The sequence below is a fragment of the Rhynchophorus ferrugineus genome, unplaced genomic scaffold (genome assembly GCF_030347505.1).
Source record: "Rhynchophorus ferrugineus isolate W39M unplaced genomic scaffold, kcgeb_rfMv2 rfM4, whole genome shotgun sequence".
In the NCBI taxonomy this organism is placed as follows: domain Eukaryota; kingdom Metazoa; phylum Arthropoda; class Insecta; order Coleoptera; family Curculionidae; genus Rhynchophorus; species Rhynchophorus ferrugineus.
The window spans coordinates 19,285,246-19,312,121 of NW_027472583.1; the positions used below are offsets into that span (position 1 = coordinate 19,285,246).

General features: G+C 30.5%; 1 protein-coding gene across 4 annotated transcripts in view; it reads left to right on the forward strand.

The window, feature by feature from the left end:
- hdly (hadley) overlaps positions 1–26,876 on the forward strand; it is a 111,337-nt gene that overhangs the window by 80,193 nt on the left and 4,268 nt on the right. For 2 of the 4 annotated variants that reach the window (XM_076403732.1, XM_076403733.1), the window contains exon 3: positions 24,669–24,885. In XM_076403732.1, the coding sequence (XP_076259847.1) occupies positions 24,673–24,885 (213 nt within the window). In that variant the 5' untranslated portion in view covers positions 24,669–24,672. Of the gene's footprint in view, positions 1–8,946; positions 9,220–15,558; positions 15,697–24,668; positions 24,886–26,876 lie in introns of those variants that run through there. The other 2 variants (XM_076403731.1, XM_076403734.1) reach the window with 2 other exon arrangements.

The following is a 26,876-nucleotide window of genomic DNA, read 5'->3' on the forward strand; positions in this document are numbered from 1 at the left end:
TACCAGAGGAACATTTTGCTTAATTCAAACAATAAAAAAGTTCTGAGAATAACAGGTAGAGTACAGTCGTAATTATAGTATTATTAAACTCCAACATTGCTGGATTATGTCTTTTTTCAGTGATGTTATCTCTTCCGTGCAACAGTGAAAGTGTGTGAAAGCAAAACTGTAACGACAAATATATTTCAGGCAGTTGAACAACGGAATGATATAAATAATGAGACTATAGAAAAACAAATATATGAAACAATTTAAGTGTACCACTAATATATGTCCGCCAGCTCAATATAAAAGATAGCCCTAGATATCCGACGAATGTTTAGATGGTAGAAGAACGAAATCGAGAAAGACTCATATCGAGAAGAGATGATGTTAGCCAAAAACTAAAGCTACAAAGACAAACCTACTGGAATGGTTTGGTCCCTAGTATCAAATTTGTTGCATCAAATTGTCAAACAATTGTCAATGTCAAACATTCAGAAATGTATGCGGTAGTAAGTGTATCAAAGACAACATTCAGAAAGCAGTAAAGTAGGTTTAGCAAGTCCGCTAATAATTGGTTTTCGAGAAATTTAATTCCCTAGATGAAGCAATAATGGATGAATTACAAGTACCAATAAACTTTTAAAAAATATTTATAATTCGTAATACAGGAGAAAAAAGTTTGAAATCTACTGCTGAAATAATAAACCTACTTGACCAAATTCCAGGAGCTTTTGGGTGAAATTCTACATCAATACATGTAAATCAAAAGTAATATTACAATCAAAACAAAAATACGGCTCTTTTAAACGCTTATCTTGGCAATTCTTCTATAAGCATGGATTACGATGTTTAAGACATATTCTATGTGTTTCTCACAAGATTGTGCAGCCAAATCGACCTTTGGAAAACACCCAGAGCTACTCACAAAAAGACATGTATCAAGATCATAGAAAACAATCTGGAAAATATACCAGAACAACTGCAGCTGTGGCGATATTTGGTCAAGAATGTTGGAGGTTTTATTAAAGTTACAAATAAAAAACAGAAATAAAAAATATCGACTATTTGTGAGATATGGACATATGGCTCAGTCAGCATTGCCTGTACACTGGATGGATACTCCAGTGATCACAACATCCAGTTCGATAAAGTCCAGGTTTGGTATATAATAATATTAACATTAACTAACCTAACCAACATTATTATATTTGAAAACGCAATGACTCAGAGGTACATGAGATTCACACTATCAATTGAAAACGTTTAAGCTACAATTTCTAATTTCGTAAACAGCACCAATGTCAAACAAACGCATCAAAATAAATATCAATAATGATTACTAACCATAAATAATATAAATACCCTTATCTTTTTAACGCTATGACATCATGTAATAATTTCCTGTCTATAAAGCTTATATCCTATGTCAATACAATAAATGTATTCTCCAAATTTAACAGTTTCCGAGGCATTTTGTGTCAGATAAAGAGTTTGGCATACTATATACGTACATGGTAATCCTCGATCAAACATATTTTACGATATTTCTCGAAATGTAAAATCAATAAAAGTGTTTCAATGAATCTTAGGTTTCTATTGAAGTATAAATAGTATAAAGTCTAGTTCTTAAACAAATTCAAATAAAGATTAAAACAGTTTTAGTCTAAAATCAACATTATCAAAACAAAGTTCCTCGATTAATTGCTAATGCTTACCATTACGTAAGCGTCAAGGACCTGCATTTTAACTTCGAAATAAAATGTATCCACGAAGGTCCACGATTTCGCTATAAATCTTCAAAAATAGATACTAATTACAGCAACATGGAAGCTGTTCAACTACCGAACCAAATCTAACAAACTTACATAGTATTGATACAGATAGATGATGTTGACGAACCGTTGTTCCGGTTCAAATTTCTGTTGCGAGATGTAGGTATTGTCATGAGGGAATAAAAGTAAGATTCAACGTAACAAAGATAGATGGGATGAGAAATAAAGGTTACATAAGAAAAACTTCAATATTGAATCAGAGAAAGACTATATAGAAAGAAGACAACTAGGTTGGAGGGGACAGCAACAGCATATTGAGCACACAATATAAGCATGGAAGATGAGGAGGAAGACTAGAGGGTCTTAAGACATTCTAGGAAGAATGTACCAAGGAGATATGGAAGAAGAAAGGAAAAAACCGATCGTACCAATAAAAATAAACAGAGAGACAAAAATAAGTAGAATTTATACTTGGAGCAAGAAAGAACAGATACTAAACAGACATATGCCACTTAGTGGTACCAAATATTTTTTATAATTAAGTTAAATTATAATTTATAATTTGTAATTTTCAATTTGTCATTTATTAGATATGTTTATAATTTGAGTAAAGAAATGAGAAATACACTTTTATTTTTTAATATATCGTGTATCTTCGAACACTTTAACATTTCCCTTACCAATGCTTTTTCTAGTTTTTATCGTGATAAAAGCTACTATAACCGAGATCAAGCCGCCAAACCATAGCCCAAGATCTGTTACAATGTTACAACTCATATTTAGTTATTTTAAGAGAATGGCTGCAAGATAACGAACAGACTGTGAGGTTCCGATATGTCATTGGTTTGGCGAGAACCTACAAACCATTTTAATAACAAAAACAAGCACAACTAAAAAAAGAAAATCGCATCATGCAAAATGACTATTCACACAGTTTACCAATTCCTCTCTACACCAAATTTATCAGTTTGAAGTAAAAATTTAAAAAAGCGAAAAAAACAAAAACTCATTTAAAATCTCGATTAGTCATACGAGAAGGTACTTCTAGGGTCGAGGTTACAGCCAACAGCAACATAAATCTTGTGCAATTTGCATATCAGAGTCGCTTCAAAGAGAAAACCCAAAAAACAGCGACCTCACTAGCCATATTTCGATTATTTTTAGGTCCTTTATCTGTAATAATATTTTTCAATAATTTAGAATACTAGTTTAGAATGATTTGAATAAAAATGCAATTAACAAAATCAATCTCACTGCGAATGTAATAATTAATATTTACTATATCCTTTGCATGGAAAGGTACTAAAAACGTTCCTTTGTCAAAATGGTATTTCTTGTCCCACAATTAGTAAGAATTAACTTATATAGCGAATGAAGCATTAAGTTTTTTTTGGGGTAGTATTATGCAGTACTAAGAAGGTAATATTTTCGGTTTTCGCACATTTTTTATTATCTATTTAATGTTGTTATATAGGAAATCGTTAAATATAACAGTATATACATGCAGTACCGGAACACATACAACACTTGTCATAAATATAAAACTTTCTAATAACATTAAATTATCAGTTTTTCCTAGTTTAACTAGCAGATCAATTCAATTATATAAAATAATTAGCGTCACTATTAGAGTATTTTAGTCATGAGAGTTAATTTAATTAATTAATTAATTAATCTAAGAATATTCAGTTCCAGGCCGCTGATAATAGGACAAATCAGCCATTTTTATCATTCAGTCATCATTAAATGAGTCCATTGTAAATCAAATGCATGGCTAGAAAGCTTGATTTTTGACAAAAAGTCAAATGTAGTAACAGATAAATAAATAAATAACTGTCGTAATGCCGGGTTCAAAGCCTCATCAAGGTATGAGTTAATTTATATTTGTGGTTGTTAATATCTACAAGTTTAGAGTGTATACATTCCCTCTAGTTACAAGCCCTGTCACCAAGGTGGGTAAGATGTAAGATGTTTTCTGGGATGGTTTAATAGTTAGTCAGTAGTTGATTGAACATGGAGAGGGTTAATCCGAATAATCCATAGTTGATTAAAAGGGGACTTAACGCAAAACCATTAAGATCCATAAATATAGACCTTTCTGGTGCTTAACAAAAATTAAAAAATCTCCTCATTTTAATTGTAAATATGTAAAAACCAAAAAGATTAATGATAAATAATTAATTATATTATAATTGACATATATTATATATTATATATATATATATATATATATATATATATATATATATATATATATGTTATATGTATATAATAATAATTATATATATATAAACAATATATTATATAAAACAAAATATTTAATTGTAACGTAAACCCATATTATCGAAAAAACAAATCTTAATATACCAGTTGTAAATTGAACAAGAGCACATGTAGTTGATTATCTCATTTAAATATCCTAAGCCCATACAAATGAAAACTTGCTTTCTTAATTACATCTGCATAAGAATAAAACAAAAAAATATAAGAGCTAATCTCAGGTACGCAAATAAAAAAACAATTTCACTAACACTTTTTACGTCCGTAATTTAATTCAAATTAAGACTTGCACTTTTCGACTAGCACCCTTCACTTATACCTTCTGACAATAGAGAACAAAAAATACGAGGCAAGCTAGTATTATTTAATTAAATGTTATGAAGATATTTAAAACCACTTCAATTAATTACTTAAAGAAAATATAGACTTAAACAACCGTTCCAAATAACGTAATGATTAATTGAGTTCATCTGTTACACCAATTCATTAACATCAAAGATAATAAATCAATTAAATATGAACCATTTTAAAAATAAACCATCAAGTAAACTTTTAAAACACTTGTCTACAGACATTAGTATTATGTTTAATTCAAATTCCTTTAAAATCATATTATATTCCCTCATCGTATTGCTATAGATATTCCCTAATCCCCCTTAAATAGAGTATTTGTAAAAATGTTTCAATTCAAATGGTAAACAGAGATTTTGTTTAGATGTTTCAAAAATGTTGTTAGGTCTCTATAATTATTGAGTTCTTGCTTAAATGCTAATTACGGAACGCTCAAAATTGTATTTTCGCCGTTAATGCTGTAGTTTGATTTGTAAAGTGGATTTATTACGATAATATAAGTGCAAAAGATCGCAGTTGGACTAGGAGATGCATTCACTTCTTACCCTTTACTCTGCATATGGTGGAATTACATAGACTTAGCGCACTCCAAGCTTCAAATACTAAAGAAAATTGTTGCTGCAGATGTCCACTAACGATCACCGAAATCAATTGGACAAACCAAACGAAAACTTACTGCAGGAGACAATAATAGTTAGTAGTTCTAAGAGATTCTTCAATAGTTTTGAAAGATACGCTGTTGCAGCTCGAACTGGAAGTTTCGAAACGCTGAAGAAGTATGAAAACAGATCGAAACTTGAATATCTGTCAAACCAACATTATATTTTGTGCCAATTTTTTGGAATAGATGTGTGTGTGAACGGATGTACCAAATAACATGAAAAATAAGTTAAAAGAAGTAAGGCCCAATAACGTATCCAATCTAAAATCTACACCAAACAGTGACAGCCTATGAATGAATTTATTTTTGCTAAACATACATAATATCACTGAGCCTCAAATAAACAACAACTTGAAAAATTAATTAATTTTCTGCAATGAAAATGTTTAACAATATATTCAATTATGTTAGTAGTACATGGAGACTGCGTAGAGCTCTTGTGTCCATTTTCGACGACTCAAGGATCTGGATCCAACTGATTCAGTCATCCTGAATTATTCCATGAGTTTTAATTTCTCATTTTCTGAAGCTAAATCAATATTCCCATCATATCTAACACGAAATTTGCGAACTGCATTAACCAAACTTTCATTATTTTAAAAATATTATTCTACAACACATATGCGCCGATATAAAAACAGCCAGCAATAGTCAGTAACCCTAATAACCCTAAATTGTCAAGCAATAATCTCTTTTTTTTAGGTTACCAATACCTTACACTCCGGCAAACTCAGTTCTTGCATAAATCCTGATAGGGCCTTTATAATTATTACAAAACGTATTTAAATGTTCGCAAATATATTCAATACATTTGAATGCTTCAATTATAAAAATCGGTATATTTTGAATCAAATTTTCTAATGAGTTTAGTGAAAATATAAAATATTAGGATACTACCCACAATATTTGTGATTATGATTCTAATATAATTCCTCCTACACAAATTGCTGATATACCAGATTATTTTCCTCTTAAGATGGCGTTTTTAGTCAGCTTGACCCCATTTCCGCAAGCAAAATTATATACTCTCAGGTTCTTTTAAGAAATTGTAAAATCATTCCTGCACCATTAAAAACTATTCGATCACACTGTTTGGTTCGTCTAATAATACAAACGCTGTCATTGTTATAATTTTCTCATTCTTGTGCAAAATACCAGTCATATTTAATATAAGCTACAACTAAGACATGCATATATTTAATTAAAAATTTGAGTATTTTAGTTTCACAAAATTGTCTGATGTGTTGGAATTAAGCCGTAGCGTTTTACAAAAGATGACCTAGACAACAAAGCATTTCGTTGTTCCTTTCAATAAGTTTGAGTTTATTTCAATATTTGGTTATAAAATAAATAATAATGACTTATAGTTTATGACTTACGTCTACATCAGATGTGAGTCTCACATCACATTTTAGTGTTTAAAGAGTTTAAAAGTAGTTTTTGTGTGGTGTTCTAAAAAGCAAGGAACGATCCAGACAAAATTTAGTAAAGATGAATTGGCATTGCTCGGCGAATACAGTATCAAACACTCAAAGAATATCTAAAACATTAGCAGTTGACTTATCAACATTAAGCAAATATCTAGAACCACTCTCTATAAAAAAAAGGTCCTTACAAATTGAAACTCAAAGAAATCGATGGATTAGTTTTTTGTTTTTGCTTTAAATACGCAGTTTTTATCAATCAATTTACTTTCTTTCAATTAATTATTAAATTACCTCATGGTCTTACGATGTTATTAAGTGTAACTAATTCAATTTTTTCGTTCAGTTCCAAGTATGAATCAGATCAAATAGGGATATGGTCTGAATGATGATGATGTAATAGTGCCAATTCTCCAATAATTAAAAGTTAAACCATTTATTATATGCGGTGTATTTCTTTATGTTTCATGGAATTATTTGCATACAATCAGTAAGCCACGATGAGACAATAATATTTCTGATGCATATAGACGGACCATGAGTATGTATTTAGTACGTTCATTTATAAATAGTAATTGATTAATAGGGCATTATATATAGCCAGCCCTGCTCTATTCAATTTTATTTTTAAAAGACTCTTTAATGCCTAAAGAATCAAGTCCCAACAAAACAATATTTACAGGAAACCTTACTATTAAGTTTTAGTTACAAATAAAAATGCTATTGAAAGTTACCACTTATTTGTATGACTATTACTAATGTTAATGGTTATCAAACTAATGATATGACTAATGGTTTTAAGATAAGATTATTTTTTAAATCACTGTCAAACTGACTTGTTTTGATCTTCAATGAAATATGAGTACATATCGAAAGAAATGGACTACCACAACAACGCGTGATGAATTTCACCAGACCAGTCGTTATAAATAGTAATCAATCTCGCCAAAAAATGAAGCAAATTTTAATTATAAACCAAAAACACGCCATCATTTTTTTCATATTGACGTTTACAACTTAACATATAAATGATATAAACAGTTTATAGCCGGTTTGGTTGGCGCAATGTTAAAAGCGTCAGGACCGTCCACCTACTATTGCGATAGTCGCGGGTTCGAATCATGTTGGGGTATGGTCGTAAATTTATGTTTATTATTGTTTAAATTTTGTAATTGTCCTTAGACAAGAGTGCAAAATCCGACAAGAAAATGATCCCAGTCAGGGCACTAACTAGGCTGGATAAGATCGGATGTCTTCTGGGATGATTTCTAAGTTGGCTACTCGCCAGTCTCCAGCCAGACTAAATGTCGAGTACCGTGATTCGGAGCCCATATTAAACTATAGGTCCAGTCCAGATAAACCCTCGTTGGTAAAAAGGAGAATTTCTGCAGAAGTTCGATCTAATTCTTATGGAAATTTAGCGATAATGTACTTTATCTGATTATATATATGATTATATGTTCATTGTTTCGGAGATGGTAATTTTAAGGCGAAAGACAGATAACTGAAGGTGTTACCAGAAGATAACCATAAGAAACCCAACCAACATAAGAGGAACTTACGCTATTATTAAATATTTATAAAACTATTCCTAAAAGTATAAAATAACAACAAGTTAGACAATATACAGTACAGATCAGACTCAAAACCGAAGAACTGTAATGGTTAGTCGAAAGATACCCCCAATTTGACCTAGAAATCAAAATCATTGATTTATTAATAACATTATGCAAAAATAACTTTTGTGGGTCGCTGAAGCAAAAATTCGGTTACGTAAATTCCTTTCAACATTTGAAACAGATCAGAAATTAAACAGATTTATTTATCATCATAGATCTCAAAATTCCTTCTTTCTTTTTCACCAACTGGCTAGATCTCATTGCTGCCAATTAGAAACTTAAAAGCGTAACTCCTCTAAAATACTATTCAGAATGGGACCAATTATGAAACAGCAAGTTATAAATATGCTTGAAAAATAAAATGGCATTCACAAAGTTTCTGACAGATGGGTAAACAATATAGCTTCAGATAAACAAGCATGTTATCGGTATACTAAATTATCCCATAAGTAAATTAAGCAATTGCTTAGGGCACCACAAAAACACTCATATTGCACGAAAAACAATACCTATTAATAAAGTTTGTACAATACTATGAAAAATTGGCAATATACAATACTGTTGATATTAAAAATTGTTATTAAATAACTATATATAATTATAGTAACATGAATTTTGCTATACAAATTAATTAAATGTCTTCATTGACATCAAAAAAATGAATATTCAAAAAATTTAAGTTAAAATGATTTTAAATTGATTGAATATAAAGCTTTAAAACAAAAAGCAATATAAAACGATAAATATTATTTTGAAACAAAGGTTTGTTTAGTATTTTGATGATGAAAAATAAATTAGATGAATTACCCCAAAAAGATATTTTCGATTTTATTATATCACTTGTTTTTTTATAGAAAACAAAGAATATCAACTATCAGTATGTAGAGACATCAGACTCTAAGCAAATTCTCCCAAGAAATTACGATTATTTCTCCGAACTATGATAAGCTTTAGTGATGCGGGGTCCAGTGACGTCGCTGGGAAACTATCCCATGATTCGTTCAGCGTAACAGATTAGTATTTATGCAGACTGAAATCAAGTTCGTTCATTATTCAGCAAATAACATCGAAGCGAGCACAGTCCCACTCATTTCAACGACCACGACGTATTGTTTACACGCTCCTACGTAAGTGTTAGTGTGTGTGTGTGTTTATGTGTTTGTGTTTGTTATTTTCTTATGATTTCACGGAACACGAATTGTATTAATCTCGCAGCAAGTATACCACTTTCCGTTTCGTTTATATATATATATATATATATATATATATATATATATATATATATATATATATATATATATATATATATATATATATATAAAACGGTACGAATTAACATAAATCATTGATCTTGAAAATCCTTGGACCAGAACTTGAATTTCTTCTATACAAAATATGTTATTACTCTCCTTTATATTAAAACAACAACGTTAATTACAATTTTCTTTTCTTAAAAAAAATATTAATATAAAATATTTTTTAATTTAAAAATGGTAATTACAATTTTACAAAAATATATATGACAATATAACACAAGAATTAATATGAAATAAAAGTAATAATCTATAAATATTTTACTGATTCAATGGCATTTTAATAAGATATTAATAATTTAAATATAAAAAGTGTGTGATTCATCAGAAAGATTCTTTTAATAAAGCTGAACAGGTTTATCATAAATTACATATTATTAAATAATAGATATGTTACTTAATTCAAGCGAAACATCATCCAGTACTATCTTCTGCCGTTATTCTGCATAGAGAGGGATTCTCGAGATGAAACATTGAATATCCTTCGAAGCAATGCAATCTCTGACACAATTTTCACATTTAGTATAAAACTGAAAGTACCATGAAGATTATACCTTATTTTTTATTGCCGGAAGTTAGCGATAAGAAAACGGCACTAAATATTGTCAATTATTCTTGTTATCTAATGATTTATTGACAGATGGTTAACTTAATATAATGGTACCCGATCTGAGAAATTCATATCAAAATGGAATTCAATAAATAACCGTTTCATTAAAATAGCTATGACCAACCACTAATTCAACCATTTTAGGGGTATAGCCATAAAATAATAATCCGAATCATCAACTATCTATATGACTCATAACTGAAACTGAATTTTTCCATTAGAACGAAAATTTCCGTTCATATATGACCATAAAGACTAATTAACGGACTTTTTATCGTTTTATGTCTCTAATGGTCCATTAAATATTACTAATCGAAGTTTGTTCATAAACTATAATTATTTTCGATATTTTTTAATGTGACACTTTATTATTAGTGATAAGAACACAAAAGCATAGACCTAATGAATAATGTTTATATGTAGAACACATATGGTCTCAAAGGTTAAACAAATTACATAATTACAAATTAATTGCACTTGAAATATTTTTATTTTAAACTTTGGTAAAATGTCAAGCGCAGTATGCATTCTAGCCGTTATTATTGTCCCATTATTTAGCAATTTCCTATGAGAATTGTTTAAATTGTCCGTAATAAGCATGTTTAGAAATGCAATATTTTAGATTTTTGTCACGTTGGTTTGATAAGAGTCACATTATAGGCAAATGTTCACATTGCACTATTTTAGTTATTTTTTTACCAACGAGGGTTTATCTGGAAACGTTAGCAGTTAAATAATCTCAAACAGTTAATACACCAAATTATTTTTTGATAAGAGAAGCTTAATAATTAGAATCTCACTATTTGTGGATTTTTCTCTAGGGATGATTAACTGGTAAATATTTACTTTATAAAAAATAAGATGATTGTATAGCAAGTTTTTTCTTCGTTTGCTATCGAAGTCATCTCACGTGTATCGCCAACATGTATTAATTCTTTATACCCCTCAAGCGATGGCTCATACAATATTACTTTTCCCAATGACTCAAGGAACAATCACATTCCTTTCGCTATTCTACGTAATATATATATATATATATATATATATATATATATATATATATATATATATATATATATATATATATATATATATTATATTTATATATATATATATTTATATATATATATATATATATATATATATATATATATATATATATATATATATTATCAATTTTATTTCAAAGTATTATTTATTTTGATCTTGAAAATCCTTGAACCAAAACAGTATTTCTCATGAACAAAATAAAAAAATATCCCACTTTCAATAAAATAGTTAATTCCAATTTTCTTTTCTTATATTATTTCAATAAACGAAATTTTATATATATATATATATATATATATATATTATCAATTTTATTTCAAAGTATTATTTATTTTGATCTTGAAAATCCTTGAACCAAAACAGTATTTCTCATGAACAAAATAAAAAAATATCCCATTTTCAATAAAATAATTAATTCCAATTTTCTTTTCTTATATTATTTCAATAAACGAAATTTCCTAAAAACTTAATTCAAAAAAAGACTAAAAATATGCCAGACAAAATAGCATATATATTATTCTATAATATTTTCGATATTATGTTATTTGTGGACTAGAAATGCTTCATCCTGATCTGATAGAAACTGCGCAACCAATGTGTTTGAAGCAGACGATTGGAATGAAATAAAAACCAGAATTTATCAAAATATCACACACAGCTTTAAAGACTTGACAAAAGTTGGCTTCAAGGAAGATTTGTGAAAATCAGTTAGTTATGGGTATTACCAGAACAGTAGCAAGAAGCATATGTTTAAACATATGTTTAGTATTTGAAATTTATATGAGTACATTGTCAATGTGAATAAATCTGTCCAAAATCATATCCAAAGTTTTGTTTGTTCACTTATCTATTGTTTTTGTAAAAAAAATAATACTGTCTGCTTTTTGAATTTGGTCATATTCTGTCAGCTTTTTCTTTATTATATATTTAAAACACTTTTATATTTATATAGTCAAGAGAATAAAAAACCAAAAAATGTGGAAATTTGTCTAGTTTTGACAAAAATTTTACCGCAAATAATGAATAAGTAAATATGTAGATATGTCAGCACAAGAAAAACAAAATAACAGCAAGCACAAAAATACTGAATTCGAAAAAACTATAATAAGAGTAATTCGTTTAAGTCTGAAAATCTATTGAATTGGTTGAATTGGAAAAGATAGGAAATAGGAGGAAAAATATCGTTTTTTTTAAACTTTATTAACACAAATATGTATGAATTATTATAGGATGTACTAAAGAAATAAAAGGAAATTTAAAATATCGCATATTCCAATGTTACATTGTGTTGTGTAGTAATATATACTTATTGGATGAGGAGTAATTTAATTTTATATATATTTGAAAGTCTCCTTTTACTAACGAGGCTTTATCTGGACTGGACTTTCTGTTTAACGTGGGCTCCGAACCACGGTCCTCGGTATTAAGCCTATAGACGTCCGGTCTTACCCAACCTGGCTAGTGGCGTAACTGGCATCATATTCCTTGTCGGATTTTGTACTCTTACCTAGGACAATCATAAATATTAAGGAATCACATGGACATAAATTTACGACCATGCCCCAGCAGGATTCGAACTGGCGGTTATCGCAACAGTAGGTGGACCGTCCTGTCGCCTTTACCACTGCGCCAACCAAGCCCCACGAATGGGGATTAATTGATATTCTATAAGATCCGAAGATATTAAATAGCATGGATGTAAAACCATTAAAATCAATAATAATTAAATATTAACTGGTCACTAAGAGAAACACGATTTCATTGGTATGATTATCAATATTATATTATATTGCCGAGTTTCAAATCTCTTGTCTAAGATTTAGAATCACCTCATTTCCACACGATAGTTGTTATTCATTGTTTTATCTTTAAGTCTGATTTTAGTTTACGAGTTTAGAGGTAATGCTCAAGCAATTTATTTTTTATCTTAAAAAACTTGATGGTGACACAAAATTGCCGGACTTACACCTTATTCACATCCCGCTTTAATTCAGAATGATGATGATAGAGCCAACTTTATTTAAGTGAGCTTCTAAGTTACCTAAATTCGAACAATTTTTTATTCTATTTAAGGCGACACTTATTGTGCAGACAACTTTCATAATCATAAAGATTCAACCAAACCATTACTCATACTGTTTAATGAAGTGTTTACTACTTCTGACAATATTAGATTTATGACCTAATTTTACATATTTGATTCAGGCCCTTCAAGATCTTTCAAAACTAAAATGGAGACATAAATAATTGATTAAGAACAACCTATTTTGAATTTTTTATGATACTCAAGCAAAGACCAAAAATGTACATTTCAAACACTAATTCATCATACATGACATATTTTAACTTTTCTCACCTTTCTGGCTAAAAACAATAAAATAATCATCTTCTTTACAAATAATGCTACTTAGAGTGCTCCCAGGCATTATTTCGTATTTTTTTGTAATTTCTCTTTATCAATTGCAAAAATATAAATTCCTCGCTTTTGATCTGTTGTCTTTCATCTTCATAAAACATGTCAGAGGTAGATGATGATTCCATTACAGCTTCTACAATATATTTTTTTATTACTATTTTGATTCCACACTCTGCCCTATTGGCAATAAGTATTTCTTATGTCTATATTATATATACATGGCATGTAGAAAATCACTTCATTAAGCGATCTTTTGTATAAAATATTATCTTAATTAATTAGTTTTATTCTAAAGCTTATTCTAAAGTCTACATATATCCAATAATCAGATCAGGTGATGTTAAACGTTTTAGTCTACGTACTTCACTATCACGTCGCATATTTAGCTGATTAGCGATTACATTGGGTTGCACTGACACTCTTTCGAAGTATTTCACACAAACACGTTGAATTACACTCGTTATAGGTTCTAGAGGAATATCGCGTTGTATCACTTTATTTGAAATATAGTACGAAGCATCAACAATGGCACGCAACACCTTATTTTGAAACCGTTGAATGATGTATATATCAAAATTACTAACGGTACCCCATAGTTGGATTCCATATGACCGAACAGGCTTGAGTATAGACTCATACAGCAATACCTTATTATCTAACGATAACTTGGATTTGCGCCCGATGAGCCAATACATTTGATATAGTTTAAGTCCAAGTTGTTTCCGTTTAGAGAGTATGTGCTTCTTCCAGGTTAGGAGTCGATCTAAGTTCATATCAAGATATTTAACATGCTCTGCTTGGGGGAGTTGACGATGATTGATATTCACTGGTGGATATGTTCTTCTACGCAGAGTAAATGTTACAAGCGTGGATTTTGTTTCATTGACTTTAATGCGCCATGTCTTCAACCATAATTATATTTACTCCAGGTGGGTTTGTAGGTTTCTTGATGCTGTGACTGGATCTTATGGGATGCTAAGATTGCTGTGTCGTCTGCGTATTTTGCCACAGTAGTTATTTTTGTGGTGGGCAGATCGGCCGTATACAGAAGATACAGTTCTACAATATGACGTAGAGAACGCGTGCAGTATTACCTGCAGTAACTTTAAATAGTTATATATATAGCGCTCGCCATGCTTACGAAAATTATCGAGCGGTATTTTCAGCAGCAAATGTATGTATGTTCAAATATATTATGAAGCCATAAGTATTTAAAATACTAAGTACAAATCACCTAAGCGTCAGGTATTTGATATACTAATTACATATTTAAGAAGTAACTCAATTGTAAATACCAAATATGTATTTATATCTCAAATTAAATACAAATAACTCATAAACTGTCAAACCCTGGATTGGGTGTTCTTTTTTTCAGTCGGCTGCTTCAATCTCATTTTTTCTTGAAAGTGTAGAGTCGAATTAAAGGTTTAGCAAGATTTAAGGGACTATCGATCATTAATTCCTTTTCAAAACCATATAGTAAACAACATCATCTTCATTGGTGTTAATACGGGATTTCCAATCCTTTGTGGCATGATCTCTTTCATACAGTGTTGTCAAACACTATTCACTTTTGATTGCCAATAATCATTAGCTTCAAAAATGGCTCGATTTCATTTACCAACGATTCACATATGGTTCATCTTCAACATCGAAAAGTTCGAATAGAAAATTAGCTAACCAACGCGCACTCTTCAAATTTTCTAGTCCCATCAGTAGAGCCATCTCTCAGAAAACGTAAAATTAAAGAACCATATAAATCCACATAGTGACCTTAAACAATTTAAAATTAATATATTCATAAATAACATTTCACATTTAATGTGTCTATTAATATGGTAAATACGAATCTCTTAGACATTACGACTGATTCTTTTCGATTCTCGGTAGATCGAAAGGTTCGGTTAGATTACAAGAGTGATTCGTGGGAGCTCGGTTTTTTGTAGATGCATAAGTTCGCAGAAACGACGATACAACCGAATTATTTACGTGCGAGTAGTTTGCGTTGTTTATTCGTATTAATTGCCGCTGTGTCGCAGTCGTCCGGTGTTGGGAATCCTTTAACTTCTTGATGAATGAACTGAAATAACGCGCTGATTATCCCGTAGTAAAAGTAATTTAATTAAGTGATGTGGCTACAATTATACGATAGAGAAAACTGATTAAATATTATTAAAAAGTAGTGTATTTCATCACAGAGAATTTAAATAGCAAGGTAAGGTATTTAAGTAACAAAATAAGCTTTTCTTTTTTTATATAACTCACAATATCGTTATACAACAAATAACATAAAACAATTACCAATGTATTAAAATTATTACCTCCATTGAATTTTTGACAGAATTTTATTAATTATTTAATTACTCTCGAAATTTTAACATTATTGAATGACATGATTCTTGCTACAATAATAAAACCGCTACCTTTTTTTGCGTAATATTTTGATTGAATTTTGTAATTATATAATATTCTCAATGTCTGATGATGATCGTTAGTACAATAATATCACAGCCACGTCTTCTAAGTTTACAGACAACTTCTATGCAAGAATATTCGTTTCTGTTTCCCATAAATGTGTTCTTATACTCAGAATGAATAACAATTACTAGATATTAATGAATATTCATAAGTTATAAATGGATATCATGGGAGTAATTGGTTCAGAGCTAGCAGCGAAAGAAACATACACATCTGGAGTAGGAGGGTAAAATGAAATTTTATCGAGATAAGTTCGTTCAATGGATTTTATTGAAAAAATAGAAAATTACACTTCGAGTTCAATTCGAAAATGGAAGAAAAATTCGATGTTGTTTATATCTGTCTAATGATAATTTAAATCATCCAAGGCTTAGTTAGAACTGAGGTCTTTCTTTGTTGAATGAAAAAGACTTTTTTGTAATCCTAACAAATTTGCTATATTTGAATTAATATTTGAAGGAGTTCTTTTTCTAAAAATCCTTTCATTTCCAAATATATTATTATATTTATTATCACTTGATCCTATATCATGGAAATACGATGAATATTGAGTGCTAAAAGCCGAATATATCGAATTAAGCAATATTATAGAAAATATCGATGCACAATCCCGGTATAAAATGTTATCCTCGTATAATACAGAATATTTTAATTAATTTTTTCATTCAGGATGTCTTGAGGCAAAACCTAACATAACAGTACTTTCCATGCAAATATCTTATCTAGCTTTACTTTAAATCGCTACTTACTTATGCATTAAACCGTTCTAATACGTTGTTTTTAAACGAAAATAAAGCCCCAGTTAATCCACATATATAAATAAATAATATGCGCCTGTTTCAGGGTATTACTACCTAACACAAGCCACGAACTATATCCCTATTTTATATTTTATACGAAACATTTTACGAAACTTTTTACTGTTAAGTTGTTATGTCAGTAAAACGTTTAAGATGTGTTCCTCGTCGGTAATGATAGTTCTTGTTCGGGAAAACCGTAAAGAATCAAAACAAATTCCGCCAGTGTCAACCACGAGAAATGTGTGATCAGAAAATTAATTTGGGAATAAGCTTGGAGAATCGAGGTTATCCAAACAAAAATCATTTAATAAACCCAAAGTTTCGGTTTTCAGAAAGCGAAAACGCAGAATTTTAATGCTGAAGGTATATACGAGGGTGGTCCCTGAAGTAATTTACTTTAAAATATTGCGGTTGTATATTGGGTGTTTGTATGTATTTCGTTCAGCGATATATATTGGTGAAAAAGGGGAAATATGGATAAACACAATTGTTAAATAATTTAATTTAACTGTTACATTCGATGCTTTGATATTTGGGAAAACGCAACTGTCGGCTGGCAAGGTTATGGCGTCTGTATTTTGGGACGCGCATAGAATAATTTTCATTGGCTACCGTTAAAAAGGAAGGAACATCAACAGCGACTATCACTTAGCGTTATTGGACCGTTTGAATGACGAAATCGCCGAAAAACGGCCGCATTTGACGAAAAGAAAGTGCTTCACCAAGACAATGTCCATATGACAAGTCAGTGAAAACGATGGCGGCAAATAACCATCCATCCACATTATTCTCCAGATCTGGCCCCCAGCGACTTTTTCCTGTTCTCAGATCTCAAAAGAATGCTCGATGGAAGGAAATATTCATCGAATGAAAGGTGATCGCCGAAACTGAGGCCTATTTTGAAGCAAAGGACAAATCATACTACAAAAATGGTATCCAAAAGTTGGAGGGTCGCTATAATCAGTGTATCACCCTTGAAGGGAATTATATTAAATAAAAAAATTCCAAAGAAAATGCGTTTTACTATGGTAGGCCGGGGACTTTTCAATTGACCTGTTACATACACAAATCATGAAACGCACAAAATTGTATTTTCGACATTCGTGACGGTTCATGAGGTGACGATTTTCGACGAGTACAGTTCGAAGGAAATGAACTGCAGGACTTATTGGACGAAAACTTAGCTCAAACTCTCAAAAAACTTTCAGATAGTTTAGCAGTTGACGAATGTTTGTGGACGTTTACATATTCACATTGCTTATCAATTAAGAGAAAAAAGATAAAGACAGAAAAAGAAGAGTTTTCTGTGGCGTCTTGTGATTAGTGATAAAAAGTGTATTTACTATAACAATCTCAGGTGTAAGCGCCCCAAAAGTGATGGTATAATGGTGTCATGAGTGAAATATTTATAGCCATAACAAAGTCTTGCTATGCATATGGTGGGTTCAGCAAAATGTAGTGTATTATAAGCTGATAAAACTGAATTAAACCATTACTGAAGATGTCTACAATTGCCAATTGAACAAATTAAAATGACGTATTGTAGCTAAAATAAATGACAATAATAGATAGACACAAATGCATCATTTTGCATTAAAATACTCAGCTACATGACGTAACAGTTGGGAAGAATCACCCCGGAATCAGCATCAGAATACAAATAAACATCTAGTATAATAATTCCAAAAATTATGATGATATAATTATCATTTACCACTGTTACTATACTGATGAAATATAATTATTAATGTTTAAATAATCAATGTAAATCTTATTAGTAAGTGCATGACATTTTTAGGCTTTATTATTGCTAAATATTTTGTAAACATAACATATATAATATACGGTAAGGTTTTCAAGACGTATGTTGCAATAATCGACCAAATGGAGTGATAACTGTCAGTTGAAAATCCGCAAACTAGTACACAAAATAGATATATCAAAATGTATACATCGCATATTTCCAAAATTCTACACAAAATAAATTATCACAAATATTATTAGAATGTTTGGTTATAATAGAGTTGAGCTATCGTGTTAATTTACAATTATAGAATTATAATTGACACCTGAGTCGAATAAATAATAAAGTAATTAGATTAAATGGAGAAAATCGACAAGAAGTTTCAAATTAAAGCTAGACTTTACAAACTAAATCGTCTTAAGAAGCAGTTATAGACGGGGATACAAAGTATACCCTTCCACTTTAACTCCTATTATAGAATCTACCATGGCACTTACCATCAAACTTACTTTAATAATTGATATCCCCATTTGTTGCTCAAATAATTTATCTTACTGAATTTCGTCTAATAATATGTAACACGCAAAAAATATAAAATAAACATAATACTAAGTTTAAACTGCAACACTAAAACAATTTATTCTTCAATATAATCTCACTAAACTTCAATCCGCTTGTTCTAGTGATTGATTTCGTTACTGAATTGAGAATCTGGAATCACACTTTTATTGCTGTTCCGTTTATTCGATGAAAATAATTTATCACATGAACATTCTTAAGATATACGAATAATTTGAGTGAAGAAGTGAATTGGAAGACTGGCCACTAAAATGAACATTTTATGAACTGTTAGAGATTGATCATTGTCTTGATAAAAAGTGATTTTTCTCATATTTGGAATCTAAAACTTCTACTCAAATATTACTCTCATCGGGCATCATGCAGAGTTTCTATTGTAGGAAATGTTCGTCGGGTCGGTCGGTCGGTCGAAACGTGTGGCTGCCGCTGCGGTTATCTATCAGAACACTCACTACTATTTTTGGAAGGAATTTGCACGGGAACTAAAAACACTGGTTGAATCAAAGTTGTTTATTTCAACTTGCGATTGATACATGTGGTCGATGGGAGGATTGACAGGATATTAGGTTAAGGTGAAGGAAGTACGGTAGCGCTGTGGAAGTGGTACTGTTACAGGGGGACGGTGATAAGAAAAGAGCGCGAGACGTCGTCGTGATGGCCTTTTATACTCCAGAACTGCATGGTACCAATCCACCGGCGTTGCCAACCTTTGTAGTTGTTGATGGTGAATTGGTGGTGGCCTAAAGGGTCGTGGCGGTCGCCACATAACTCCCCTCCTAGTGGAACAGCCGTGGAACGTACCTATATGTGGTGCAAGTTCCGGAATGCACCCGCAATCACGCAAACAAACGCCCGGGGACTGCTGATGAGATGGGGATCCCAACCTGAGCGAGGAGTTTTACGGGATCAGCTGCCATCGGAGCTGTAGCAGGACGTCGTTCGTCTTGAGGCATTTAGCTTTGTTTGAGGGTACCTGTAAATGTGTTACGTGTCCCGTTTCGTGATGCGAGGGTGCTCATGTGTTGCTGGTATACATGATGGGCTTCTGTGGTTTTCGTCCATCGGGCTAGTCTCGTGGGATGTCGTCGACCACGTGATGTTGATGAGTTCCGTTCCTCGTGCTATCCTTCCATGCACGTGTCAAGCACCTGTCGAGTGGCTTATGTTGAGTTGATTTACCTGTTAGGCACTTTGATCACGTCGGGGTCACCAATTGTAGGAAATGTTCGTCGGGTCGGTCGGTCGGTCGAAACGTGTGGCTGCCGCTGCGGTTATCTATCAGAACACTCACTACTATTTTTGGAAGGAATTTGCACGGGAACTAAAAACACTGGTTGAATCAAAGTTGTTTATTTCAACTTGCGATTGATACATGTGGTCGATGGGAGGATTGACAGGATATTAGGTTAAGGTGAAGGAAGTACGGTAGCGCTGTGGAAGTGGTACTGTTACAGGGGGACGGTGATAAGAAAAAAGCGCGAGACGTCGTCGTGATGGCCTTTTATACTCCAGAACTGCATGGTACCAATCCACCGGCGTTGCCAACCTTTGTGGGGGCCTAAAGAGTCGTGGCGGTCGCCACACTATTAAATGTCAGACGACTAATCAACAATATTTGTGTACGACATATTTCATTTCTTGTTACAACTAAATATGCGGTAAACATATTTTTAACATATATTATCATACAATGTAATTATGAAATTAATCTTATTTATTGATCTTTGATAAGGAATTTCATCATCCGGATTATACGAATCATTCAATCTCTCTTGTTGAAATATGCTTCTCATTGTGTCCAAAAACGAGCCAATTCGTTCTAATATTCTGATTAAATCCCAATTTTCGCTGCGCAATAAACGATTATGTGTACCAAAATGTTCGTGTAATTTCATTTTACACTCAACCCTCTTTGCACCGTCCTGTTAATAGCAATTACGGCACAAAAAAAGATTATTTATTACATCTTTTCAGTGGGGATCTTATTAAAAATCTAACACGAATTTACAATTTATATGATACTAGACTATAGATTTTAACTTTCAAACGCTTTCCAAGACGGGGAAATAAATTGTCAACTAATTGCAACTAGAATAAAATGTAAACGTTTTCACATCCAATCAGCCAGCATCAATCATTAAATCAAACATCCACGCGAGAGGATAATTAGAGTCAAGTGGAAGTATCACTCATTATTGACATTATTTGTGCTTTCTAATGGTTACTGTTTTAATTACATTTGGTAGAAAACCTGAATTATGTTCGTTATTTTTAATCATCGAATTTTTGATATTAAAATGACATTTTTACGGTCAGTGTATTGATATGTTATGTTCTCAGTTTTTTTGTTTTCCATTATGTTTAGTAATTATAACTAATTTTTAATACTCTAGATATGTTTCCTTGGTCTATGGTTTTGATATATAATACCTAGAGATGGAAACACTTTTTTAAATAAAATATTTGTATTGCAATGGAAAGAAATGGGGATATCGTAATTCAGCAATATTAAAAATTAAACACTTGAAACAGGTATTCTATAATGTATTTCTTATTAGCCTTAAATTATTTTCAAGAATTTTCATTTTATGATAATCAATACTAATTTTTAAGAATATTACAGCAAGAAGAAATGTAACATTTGGGATAAGTTAAAGTTTATATGGAGAATAATTGTATAGAGCTCAAATTTATGTTATGTTATATTTATGTTTATGTTTTAAACGATTTTGTTTAACTTTAAACAATAATATTTATTTTTCAATTCTGCTGAAGCTATTGTACTTTGCATAACTCCAATATTGTCGGAACCATGAAAGAACAAACTATCAAAAACTATTATAAAAATTATGAAACATTTTATATTTTTAGTAACATCGTATTACATTATATATATATATATATATATATATATATATATATAATTAATTAACAGAATTAAAATTATAAGTAGAATCATCAGCTCTTTCCACAAGAGAAGAACTATTTCATTCAAATTGATTTTTGATGAAATTGATATCTGGAGAATATAGGACAGTCGAAAAAATATTCTTACTGAACAAAATGATTATTTTAAAGAACTATGCCAAAAAAAGAGATTAAAGAGCTGTTAATTGTGTCCTTTCCTCTTAAAGTTGACATTAAATTGATAGGTACTATGAGAAATTAAGACAAACAACATAGGCATACTAGCGGTATATATCTATAATCGCAGATAAAGCAATAGGTCTAATTCAAAAAAATATATGCATTAATTTTTTCATTAGTGAAACGTTCATTTAATTAGCTAAGTTATATACTGGTGGTACCCAAAACTGGGTAGCATCAATCAGAACAGGTAAAATTCGGTAGGAATGGGGAGCAGAAAGTGTTCTTGTCTTTCGAGAGAGTTTTGGAGTAGGCTTTCAAAATGCTTGCAATTTGCGTTTTATATGATTTTTGATAGCAATTTGTATATCTGCTTGTAAAAAAAACCTTTTCTCAATTATTCACACATTAACAACAACAATTAGCGATCTCTCGTAAGAGCTTCATTCAGCAAAGAAGCAAAATTTGGTAGTTCATCGCCAGATGCTCATATTTGACCAACCTTTCATATTTGATTGTTCTTTTTCTAATAAATATTTTTGTTATTTATGACAAAACTTTATTACCAAATCATTGCCAAATTACAAAATAATATCAATTAGAACATCGCGATAATAAATTACTTAAATTTATGACCAACTATTTAGCCGGTAGCCTGGCACCACAAAGGAACATGAACAATTCGTGACTATTATTCCGACCAACGAACAATGTCAATATTAAATGGCATTCTTGACTCCAACCTGTTACAGAATATTATTTTCTATTAAAGTAACAATAAACGCGCAACAGTCCAAATGAAAAGGTCGAATTATTGGAGATATCAACCTAGCGTCCGGTATACACCCGGATTCATTGCTATTAATATATTTTCCCAAGAATTTCACCGTTTTACAGTATCACCTCTTCTTGCTATGTGTTCAAATATTTTATTTTTAATGCTATAGGTGAACAATTTATAATACCTCCAACTATACCATTAATATTTCGATCCGTACTACATTATGGTAATAATGATATATTACACATTAAAATACAATATTCTATATTGGCTTCGGTGCGGCTATAGTCATCGTTCCGCTTTCGCATTTAATGCAATCATGCTCCAGAAACTGTACACAGATTTTGATAAGAACTGACATTATTTAGTATGGCATAGAAAAAACGTAACACACAGCCGATTTTTCACAATATACACATGAAGTTTTATGGTCCAATATTTAAATTAATTATTGGAAAGCAGAATATAGAAAGTACCAACTTATTGTTAACAAAGCAAGTTCCATGTAATAAAAATAATGTGTTCCAATCGAATTAAAAGTAGTTATAAATCAAAAAATTTACGCGATCAAAGATCGAAGTAAACTTAATGAAATTAGCATTGTCTTGAACTTATAAAGTACAAAATGGTCAACAATAAAATTATTGGAAAAACTTTTTAAACCGCTTGTCTTAATTTTTATAAAATTTTGCGTACTGAACTTTTGACAATATGTTATTTATTATATTATTTCAAATATTGGGAAAATGTTATACATAAAATCATATTTCTTTTATTAGGTATAATTTTTACTTACAGTAATATTATAATATTCAAATGATTGAAGACCACATGCTTCTCATTTATATCTGCTTTCTTAATTCTGCAAAGTTTATTGCATTGTTTTTTCTCCAATATGATGTATTTTGTTGTTCTCTGTCAGATGACCATCTCAATTCATCCATCACCTTGATATTCAATCCTCTCTCTTTCACCATCTTTTTTATCCTGATGAAACCACTTACGTTGCTTTTGATTCACATAACTTATTTCAAGTTAAAAAACGAGATTGTTGTACAAGAAGTAGGTTTAAGATTCCTTATACAGCCAAGTTTCAAACTTATTTGTCATATTAGTTAGAGTAAGTTATAGTAAGGCGCTTTCCCATTGTCCAAAGAGTTCGCCCCAACTGCTTCTAATCATATTTTCCTTTATTGCTTCTTTAACTCATTATCACCTTGAAGTTGGAATCGAACATCAAATTATGATTATCAAACCCAACGAAAATCACTTTTTCCTGTTTATCTTCCGATAAACGAAGAAATTTTCTAAAGGAATATATCAAATAATCGATAACTTTAGTTGATATTTTGTACATATCTTTTGTATATCAGTTTTGTTGACGAAGGAGCATGAAAAAAATACATCTGGTCAAAGCAATCATTAATGGACTGCTCAGTTAGTTTTCTGTAAAAATATAACAATATTTCCATATGTTTCCTTATTATCGGCCAAATGAACAAAAGGTAATGAAGTATAAGTATTTAGATGATATAATATCACACATTTTAGGCTTATTTTTGATACTACATTTTTAAATGTGAAAAACAGGTGGTTGATGCGAGTTTACTATTTTTATTTCGAGAATCATTAATTAATATAGAAATTAGTTAAATTATCGACATTTCTCGTCATTGATCTATTATTTGACTTGTTTTCATAAGATATCTTTTTTGCAGAAAAATGAATACCGGAACTGCCACATTGATGCTGATGTGCCTCTCAGTACTAGCAGTAAGACACACTCAAGCTAAAGCATTAAAAACTGAAGTTGCCAAACAAGATGATGTCGACATATTAAGTAGTGAAGCTTCAAGTGCAGAATCTGGTGTGAAACGTAAAAGGAGCTACTACAGTCCCAATCAGAACTATGTATCTCTATTAGATGCATCACAAGTACGTAACATATTAATATATAATTCACGTAATTACATTTAAAATTTATAACAACTAAATTTTAATAAAAACTACTTTAAAGAATAAAAAAATAAGTAAATAATATCATATATTGAATTGAATAAATAGTTATAACTTTGATATTGGGATAAACTACGATTAATAGTTATAACAATTGCACTTGGTTTGAATTAGTTAACAATAACGAGAGTCTGCTGTAACTGAAATGTTGAAAATTTAATTTACTTTTAAATTTATTGTTTCTGTAGTTTATTTTAATATGCATATATCGAGGCCTATATACATGTATAGTAATTATTTATAATACTATATATTTAATACTACTACCATATAGAAAGTCTCAGATCATTGAAGGCGGAATTAATTAAAAGTTTAAATAAACTTTCTAAATGAAAAATTTGTGCAAACAAGTCGAACTTTTACTTTACCTAAAATTATCGAAATAACAGTATATGAGACTAAAAAACTCGTTATTTAAAATAACTATAAAATAATTAAAAAATGTCAAGACCAATACAATAGCAAACTAATTATTTTTAGGCCAAAACCTGGATATTAGTAATCATCAGTATTAATAACAGCAGTGACATAATCAGTTTTACGCTCACTTCTAATCAATATAATAAGAATGCGATTACATAATAAAACTGCTACTTTTAATGACACTAGAAGATAATAAAATTTTATAAAACGACCTCAACAAAGAGTAAGCGCGAAGTAAGTGGATACCTACCTATAAATACTTAATTGAAATTAAAACGCGTCATTATAGGCTCATTGGTACTTGTAGAATGGCGTTAAAACTATTGTAATATAACCTTTGGTGATTTTTTTCGGCGTATAAAAAATATTTGTCTATACCTATTGTTTAGGCAATCAAACTCATCAAAATATCAAGGATGGCATCTTAAATACCAACCAAATGAATTACGCAAACTTCCAAAAAAAAATAATGAACTGTAATGTCTCACATTAGAGAATCCCCATAGAAAGAACGGTATTTTTTATTAGCACTCTAAAAAATGTAAATATTTAGGTGTCATAGAAATAAACGCCAAATGTTTATTTATATCCTGGAGTTACACAACAAATATGTAGAAAAGCTTTGATTTTGCGTAATCCTGATTTGCAAACAATTCGAAAAAAATTTTCGAAATTTGATATTAATCACGGTTAATTTGAATTAATAAAATAATTCTGCCTGAACTCAAACTATAACTAGTTCCACTATAGCCCTGGCCATAGTCCAACATTGACAATGAAACAACGAATATTCCTAAAAAAAATAAATCAAAATTTCAAAAAATAATAAACATAAATATTTGAATAGAATAGCATTTATATAGAGGAAGACCAGTGGTTTTTGATAAGTGTGAAATCTTTGAAGTCTCATAAGAAGATATAAGATATCCCATATAAGAAATCACAATGGCTAAACTGAGACTCTTACTACTGTTTCGCATATGTTTAAACGCACCACATCATTAGGAATTATTTTCTATGCATTCTCCAGTTTCCGGTAGGTTTGGACAAACTTGGTATCCAGACTACAGGGAAGTGAACAAGATGTATGTTTGAACAGAAGTTATGTTTGACATGTTTATAGATTACATTTTTGTATTTCTTTAAGAACTAAATTTAGCTAAGGTCACTCTTTGAAAAATAATCAATCATATTGCGAATACAGTGATCAATATTGTAGGAGAATTAATGGAGTTATAAGTTACGATACGATATATCTAAATAACAAAGTTACAGCATCGATATATGCAACTATCTAACAGGTCAATTCAAAGTCCCCGGGCTACCATAGTTTTCTTTTAGTCTTTGTGATTCCACAATCTGCTCTATAGGCAATAAGTATTTCTTATGTCTATATTATATTTACATGGAATGCAGAAAATCACTTCATTAAGCGATCTTCTGTATAAAATATTATCTTAATTAATTAGTCTTATTCTAAAGCTTAT